General features: G+C 52.0%; 1 protein-coding gene across 1 annotated transcript; it reads left to right on the forward strand.

Annotated features, from left to right (window-relative positions):
* Positions 1–873: 873 nt before the first annotated feature.
* RNF222 (ring finger protein 222) lies at positions 874–1,509 on the forward strand. The gene has a single exon (XM_065909378.1). The coding sequence runs from the start codon at positions 874–876 to the stop codon at positions 1,507–1,509; it is 636 nt and encodes a 211-aa protein (XP_065765450.1).
* The last annotated feature ends 7,116 nt before the right edge of the window (positions 1,510–8,625 follow it).

Here is an 8,625-nt window from a genome sequence, read left to right on the forward strand (position 1 = left end):
AAACCCACCTGTCACTTCATGGTGACTCTGTCTCTTTGATTTAAAATAACCTCATGCCCCTTGGGCATTCATTTGCTCTTACCAGACTGGGCGCTGGGTGACCTTTGGCTGTTTCCAAATACCAGACACATCCTCGAAGGATGAAAACCTGCCTTCACAGAGGTTGATCGGAAGGTTCTCTCACAACCTTGGGCAGGCTGTCGAGAAGAATCTGAAGGATGACTGAGCTGTGGTGGGCGGAGGAAGGAGCCCACAGCTCCCTGACGTGACTGCACAGCTGGCCAGCCAGCATTTGGATGTGTAAGTTTTGAGTTTTATTCTCAAATCCCTCATTGCTTTCCAGATGCGCTTAGCATAGAGGGATGGGAGCCAGGGGCTGAGGACAGTTGTATGGGTCAGCCGACCTGAGCGGGGAGATGGAGGGGCAGCAGAGGCTTGCCGGGAGAACAGTCACAATGGGCTCAACACACGGCCCCCACTGGAGCCTGGACTGGGCGGGGTGGGCGGAACCTCAGCTGAGCCACCTGCCTCCCCTGGGGAACAGGTCCTCCTGCCTCCACTGGGGGCTTGGGACCAGGGAGAGGGGAGGGGTGACCACAGGTGATGCACATGTGGTGGTGAGGGATCAGGGGGCTACACCTTGGCCTCCGCCCACCTCCTTCCAGTGGGAGGTGGCTGGGATCTCTGCTTGTCAGTCCCCCAACTCCCCTTCCAGCAGTGCCCTCTCATCTCCTCCCCAGGGTCCTGGTGTGATTTGGGAAGGTCCCTGAGGAAAAGCGGCAGCAGGGAGGCAGGCAGGGGAACCAAGCTGGAAAAGGCACTGATGCTCAACCCTTCCCGCCCACAGCCAGGGCCCTGCCCTCCTGCTCGGCCATGTCTGAGGGCGAGAGCAAGGACAGCTCGGGCAGTGAGTGCCCCGTGTGCTACGAGAAGTTCCGAGAGCTGCAGGGCGCCAGCCGGACGCTGAGCTGCGGCCACGTGTTCTGCCATGACTGCCTGGTCAAGTACCTCCTGTCTACGTGCGTGGACGGCCAAGTCCAGAGGACCATCGTCTGCCCCGTCTGCCGCTATGTCACCTTCCTCAGCAGGAAGAGCTCCCGCTGGCCCGCCAAGCTGGACAAGAGCTCCCAGATCCTGGCCGTGCCTGTGGGCCTACCCCCCACACCACTGCCGGACGCCCTGGGCCACACCAACCCCCTGGCCCTCTCCCAGCCCGTCTGGAGATCGTCCCCAGGCCAGGGCGGCCAGCTGCCCTTGGACCCGCTGCCCAGCCTGCCCCGGGAGCCACAGATCTTCATCATCAGCCGCCATGGGATGCCCCTCGGGGAGCAGGACAGCGTCCTGCCGAGGCGCAGTCTGGCAGAGCTCTCCGGGGCCTCCCCGGCGCCCAGCTCCACCCGGTCCTTCTGCTGCCGCTCCCGGGCCCTGCTGCTCATCACCCTCATCGCCGTGGTGGCCGTGGTGGCCGCCATCCTCCCCTGGGTGCTGCTGGTGAGAAAGCAGGCGTGAGTGGGGGCACCAGTCAGGGAGCCCTGCTGGAAGCTGTCCGCTCACACAGCCAGGCTGGCTGTGGCCTGGGAGGGGCCCCAGTGTGGCCCTGGGCCAGCCGAGCCTCAGGGGCAGCCCGGGGCAGAGATGGGGCGTTAGGGTGCTGACTGGCATCACCCGGCTCTTCGCTCCCAGCAGGGATCAGAAAGGACCAGGAGGCAGGACCTCTGAGGCAAGAGCTTGGGTGGGGCAGGGGAACTCTAAGCTGAGAAGGAAAATCCAGGTTCCAGGCCAGGGAGGAAGTGTGATGGACGCCCCTCCTCAGAAACCAGTGGGGGTACACTTCAGCAAATATACGTCCCTCCTCTAGGTTAGAACCCAGCGAGGCTGGGGGTGGGGTGGGTAGCTACCTCACCTGTGGGTGTCCCCATCTGCCAGGTGACCTACGCAAGGCCAGGTGGGACTCCGATTGGGGGCACCTCCTGCTGGAGGGGGCCCACGAGTAAGACCCCTCCAGGTCAGAACTGTGGACCAGGGTCCCCGGCATGCTCCCAGGAGCAAGCAGAAGGGATGGGGTGGCACAGGGGCCAAGGCGCATGTATTCCCCAGAGTCTCAGCACCATCCCCCCACCCTGTCCCTGACCCCCACAATTGGGTTCGCGCCTTCCTACCCCTGGAACCACCAGTCTGGAAGGTCTTCCCTAAGGGAGAGGCTGAGCTCCGGGGCTGAGGCCCAGAATGCCGGGGAGAAGGGACAGGTAAGGGGAGCTGAGGCCACGTCGGGAATCAGGGTGACAGAGGTGGAGGCCAGCGGAATGGCCCACAGACAGAACTGGAGGGCTCCCCAAGCCCCCCAGCCCGACAATGGCCCAGATTTTGAGTCCCAGGGTTTTCAAGGATGGCCTTCCAGGTGGGCAGTGCAGGAGCTGCCTGGTGGCTGGGACCTGAGTCAGCTGAGAACTATGTGGGCACATGAGCCCCTGGGGGCTCCCACCTCCCGCCCAGCCTGTGACCAACTACTCATTAGAGGCCACACCAGCCAGGCCAGTTCCTGGGGTGGATTCCCAGGCTGGGCTGGGTGAGGAAGGGTGGGGAGGAAAACAGCTGTGCTTGGCAGGGACGCTTCTATCTCAGTGAACACGGAACCCAGCTGCTATCAGCCGCTGGCCAAGGTCACATCACCTGGGCACCCCACCTGAGCTGGGGTTCCTTGAGGAGGACACTAGAAAAGGCTCAGGTTGGGCCTTATCTGGGGAGTGAGCCATTTGGGAACTGCTATTTCCTGTTTATTAAGGCCCACAAATCAATGGGCCATCATCTTAATTTTAGGGTTAAAAACAGTAAAAACCTCAAAGCTCTCTTGAATGGGTGGTTTCTCTCAGCCCAGCTGTTCCAGCAGCCATGCCCTCCACAACACACGCCTCTCTCGGCGGAGCTGCTACACGTGGGGAAAGACATATAGCACTGCCTCTAGTTATTGTTTGGTGGCTCAGTCATGTCCAACTCTTTTGCAACCCCCATGGACTGTAACCCACCAGGCTCCTCTGTCCATGGGATTCTCCAAGCAAGAATATTGGAGTGGGTTGCCATTTGCTTCTCCAGGGAGCCTTCCTGACCCAGGGATTGAACCTGAATCTACAGTGTTGGCAGGAAGACTCTTTACCACTGAGTCATCTGGGAAGCCCAGCCCGCTGCTCACCTAGTTCCTAAAATCCCGTCTGTAATGTGGTCATTTGGGGACCATTAGGGGAGGGGGTCCACACTGCAGGAGGTGTCAGGACACAGGGAGAGTTGATCTAAAGCATCTCTGGGCTTCCTTCTGGTATTTTCAAGTCAAGAGAACACAGGTGACTGGGCGAAGTACAGGTGAATTCATGGGGAAAATATTTATTACAGGAAATAAAATGTTAAATTTACAAAGACTCTAGTGAATCCGTTTTAATCACAGCCAGGCTGCTTTTAACAGTGTCATGAATTTCTGGGGACCTGATTTTAAGTCTTTGTAGACTCTATTGTGTTTGCCGAAAAGTTAATTGCAAAATACCTCTAATGTTCCCATACTGTTCAGCGGTGACTTATAGATGGAACTTCTTTCATTTTCAAAGAATGTCAAAAGCTGTGTTGGTTTTTTTTTAAATAAAGGTCTATATTTTCTCAAAAATTTAAGACAAATTGCAGATACACGTGGAAAGTGCTGAGCTTGGACTTCTAGGATTGTTCATTTTAGATGAAAAAAAAAAAATGGTCCAAAATCTCAGATTTTAACGGCTCTTAAACATTTACTCAGCCACATTTGTGAAAGGAATGCAAATTATAATTCTGCCTGGCATCTCAATTTTCACCTACTCAATTGTCAAACCTTAAAAGTTTCAAAACCCACTCTGTTGCCAAAGCTGAGGGACAGAGGTGAGGCTAGTATGCTTGTGTGTGTGTGTGCTCAGTCATGTCTGACTCTTTGCGATCCTGGTAGCCCACCAGGCTCCTCTGTCCATGGAATTTTCCAGGCAAGAATACTGGAGTGGGTTGTCATTTCCTACTTCAGGGGATCTTCCCCACCCAGGGATCAAACCTGTGTCTCCCGCATTGGCAGGCAGATTCTTTACCACTGTGCCACTTGGGAAGCCCAGGTGGAGTCAGTGGGAAGGTATTTGATAAAACCCCTAGTAAGGAAAGTTCCCTGGTGGTTCAGTGGTTAAGACTCCCAATGGAGGGGGCATGGGTTCAATCCCTGGTCAGAGAAATAGTTTCCACATGCCTCAACAAAGATTAAAGATCCTTCACGCTGCTACTAAGATTCAGTGAAGCCAAATAAATATTTTTAAAAAAATAGGAAGGGAAATTTGACATTATCAAAATGTCCACTTGGACCCAGAAATTCTAGAAATGTATCTGATAGATATGCTTGCATGTTGGGGCATCAACATATGTTATACAATTGCACTATTATTCCTAAAAATCAAGAATCGGGAAAACCCTACAAGCGATGCAGAGAATATCACGCAACTGTGAAAAGAACAAGGAAGGACCTGCAAACCGACCCGGCAAGTCAGCAAGACCCAATGACCAATGGGCAAAGGCAAGGTGTAGAATGCTGGATGTCTGATTATACAATTTGTGTCGAAAGTGGGGGAATAAGAATTTACTTTCCAGGACACTTCCCTGGCTGTCCAGTTATTAGGACTCCCCCCTCCCAATGCAGGGTGCCCAGGTTCCATTCCTTGTCAGGGAACTAAGATCCCACATGCCATGGGGCACAGCTGAAAGAATAAAAAAAGAATTTACTTTCTGATTTGTTTATTTGTGCATAAAGCAACTGGGAAGATTTGAAAAAAACTAGAAAGAGTGATCAGTTGTGGAAGGGGATGAGAAAATGATGGAATAGGAAAGGAACTTCTCTCTTCACCTTTGGCATTTTTTGATATCTGAGCCAAGTAAATGTATGGATTATTCAAACATTAAATTGAAAAATTATATTAGAAGCTAAAGATATCTTCAGTGTACACGCCTGTTGCCCGGTGAGTGAGGAGCGGGCTCCAAGAAGGTTTGAGAGCTGCCAGACTGCTTGTTCTGTGGTTCCAGAGTGTCAACTACCGCCTCTGAGGGGCTGGTGTGTCTGGTCCCAGGTGTGACATCTTAGGCTTAACAGGCACCCCAGGAAGGAAAGTAAAAAGTTTAGTATTGTCAGCATTCCTAAGTTCCTATGCATTTCTCTGGGTCCCACCTTTTTTTTTTTTTTTTTGCCACATCACATGACATGTAATGAATTCTCTGTTTCTCCACTGTACCCCGCCCCATGCCCTCCCCCGCAGCACATCATCCTCCCTAGACACTTCATTACAAGTCTGTCTCCTTCTAGATGGCCTGCTCCTTGAGGAGAGGCTAGATCTCACTGATCTTGGTAAGATCATACAAGTGTCTGGCACAGCAGTTAGCAAAGAGTCAAAACTGGATAAATATTTGAAGCATGCATAAGTGAATGGATAAACAAGTGAACCAATGAACAAACAAACATGACGGCCTGGTATCCAGAAAAAAAGTTTAGTCCAGGGATGCAGGCATGAAACCTGGATAATACCCCAAAAATACCCATAATACCCTTTAGTGTCTTCGGTTCAGTTCAGTTCAGTTGCTCAGTCATGTCCGACTCTTTGTGACCCCACAAACTGCAGCACACCAGGCCTCCCTGTCCATCACCAACTCCCAGAGTTCACCCAAACCCATGTCCATTGAGTTGGTTGATGCCATCCAACCATCTAGGGCTACTCAAAGACTACTCTCAGGATGACCCTAAGGAGCCAGTTTTTTGGGTTTTGTTTTGTTTTGTTTTTTAGGAACCAGTTTAAAAGGACTCGTGGGGGACTTCCTGGTGACACAATGGTCAAGAACCCGCTTGCCAATGCAGGGGACAAAGGTTTGATCCCTGCTCCAGGAAGATCCCACATGCAGCAGAGCAAGTAAGACCATGTGCCATAACTACTGAGCCCTAGAGCTATAATTAGTGAAAACCATGTGCCTAGAGCCTGTGCTTCTCAACAAGAGAAGCTACCATAGTGAGAAGCCTGTGCACTGCAAGGAAGAGTAGCCCCCACTTGCCACAACTAGAAAAAGCCCATATGCAGCCATGAAGACCCAGCATAGCCATAAATAAATAAATCGCTCTTAAAAAAAGAAAAAAGACTCATGTGGGGACTTCCTTGACAGTCCAGTGGTTAGGGCTCAACAACAACAAGAAAAGGACTCACGTAAGAACAATGTGGAGAGAGAGGGCAGCCAGGCGAGGTGGCCCAGAGGATCAAGTGGGGTGGAGCCATGACACCCAAGAGACACTTGTGAAGATAAACAGACTATAACTAGGCTACCAGTCATCTTCCTCTGTGGGTACAATTTCCATCCATCTTCATACTGTATAAAGTGATTATGCTTCCATGTGGTGGGCTTAGGTTTAATTACAAGGACTCTGTTGCATGGAGAGAAGGAGGTAAAGAGGCCTGAAAGGGTTGTGTGACGGTGAAGAATGATGGGGAGGCTGAAGAAGCAGAGAAGACCTTGGTGGGAAGAGAGGAAGATGATGATGAGAACTGAAGAAGAGATAAGAAGAAAGAGAAGACAGTAGAGACCAGAAAGGAAGGCAAGTAAGAAAGCAGGTGCCTTCAGAGGCTCCCATGACTATCCACATGCAACTCAAACTCAGCTCAACCCCAGAACCCCATGGGCTCCTGTCTGAATGCCTCTCATGCCAGCCACAAGGACCTGGCTCCTGGAGACACTGTGTCATGGACTTCACAACTCCATGTCTTCCCTCAAGCTATTCCCACTGCCTCTAGGAGCTAATTTTTTTTAGAAAATTTACCTATTTTTAATTGGAGGGTAATTGCTTCACAATGTTGTGTTGGTTTCTGCCATACATCAACAGGAGGAGCTAATTGTAACATTCTTCAAAAGTCAGTCAAGGGTGACTTCACCCCAGGTCTTCCCTGACCCCGGAGTCCTCTTCTGTTCTCCAAGCACAGAAACACCTAAGGGCAGCTGGGTTCAGTGAGCGCTTTTCTGGGTTTCTGTGGTGGTTGATTTCCTTGTTTATCTCTCCTCTTAGACAGGGAGCTTCCTGCAGGCAGAAACTTTGACTAATTTCATTTTGCAACTCCACGGTGCAACTCTAGGCTGGCCCCATAAAAGATGTTCCATGAACATTTGTTGAAAAGAATTGCAGCAGAGGAATTCTGCTCTCCCTAAATTTTTGAATTACAAATAAAATCCTGGACTGTATCTTCACAGCATATTTAAGAACAAAACTATTCTTAAATCATGAAAACACACGTTCTTGCGACTTCTCTGGTGGTCCAGGGGTTAAGACTCTGAGCTTCCACTGCAGGGAGTGAAGGTTCTATCCCTGGTCAGAGAACTAAGATCCCACATGCCACAGGTGTAGCCAAAAAGAAAACCACAAACAAGCCCACAATCTTGACTGACTCCCCTGTGGGCTCTCAAGGATATGATTTCTCACTCTGACATGACCCAATGGGTTCTTACATTTCAGGCCCGCTAAGAGAATTACCAGAAGGAGCTGGGAAGCCAGCCTGCAGGGGTTTGTCTATAACCTATGGGTTCTCTATAACCTTGCACGAGCTCCTCTCACTTCTCTGTGGCTCAGCGTCCCCATCTGTGATATGGAACAACAATACCAGGATTACAAGACTCTGGTAGATTAAAGGAGTTAAAAATGCAGTGAGTGCCCCTAGGACTCTGCAAGTTCAGAGTCTTAAGCATCGTGAAACGTGTTTTCCCTCCTGTGACACCTGTATTATTCATTCAACAGAAACCGGTCCCTTACCAGGTGCGCGGCCGGAGTTCACCCTGCACTGCAATCCTTTTGCAGGGGAGCGCACCCCTTAGGCCTGCTTCCATCAGATCCTGAACTGAATGAATGCAAGCGGTAAAATGAGAAAAAGGGCACAGCTATCAGCGTGGAGAGGCTTCCTCACGCCCCGCTCCTTCAAGGTGTGGTCTCGGACCAGCACCCCCGGCATCACCTGGGAGCGCGTTAGAAACCCGGTTTCAGTGCTATTTTCCCGGGGTTGTGGGGACAGACTCGCGGCCCAAGTCCTCGAAGGCCCCTCGCTGGCGGTAGCCGAATCTCTGGCGGGCCCCGCGAAAGAATCCGCACACTAGGCTGTGTTCAAACGGCAGCCCGCGCCGGGCTGGAGCTGGTTACGCGACATGAATACTCGACAGGCCCACGGCCTTTGCCTGGGATGTCCAGGTAACCGAGGTGACCAGCTAGCTGGAGTCCCAGCGCCACCTGGCGGTCAAATATAGGACCTTCCCGCCTGGTATTCGAGAGTGAAGGGACACAGGTCCCTGGCGCCGCTCACTTCCTCAACACCCTCCACGACAGTAAGACCCCGAACAGCTCCCACCACTCGCCCGGGAACTATCGTTCCCAGAGGACACAGCAGCAGAATCCAGGACTCCCACCGGAGGCTCCAGGCCCTGGAGAAGTTTTGCAGTCCCTCGCAGTTCCCCTCCGAGCCACGAGACGGCGCTAGTCATCGATGTTTTCCCAATTTCCTCTCCGCGTTCAAACTCCGCGCCTCTCTTGCTCAAGAAACATCGATCTCGCGAGATTTTGCGGAAACT

The sequence above is a fragment of the Muntiacus reevesi genome, chromosome 18, assembly GCF_963930625.1.
Source record: "Muntiacus reevesi chromosome 18, mMunRee1.1, whole genome shotgun sequence".
NCBI classification, from domain to species: domain Eukaryota; kingdom Metazoa; phylum Chordata; class Mammalia; order Artiodactyla; family Cervidae; genus Muntiacus; species Muntiacus reevesi.

Bases quoted from the DNA above. Each gene is read 5' to 3' on its own strand.
- RNF222 (XM_065909378.1), top strand. From the start codon at position 874: ATGTCTGAGGGCGAGAGCAAGGACAGCTCGGGCAGTGAGTGCCCCGTG.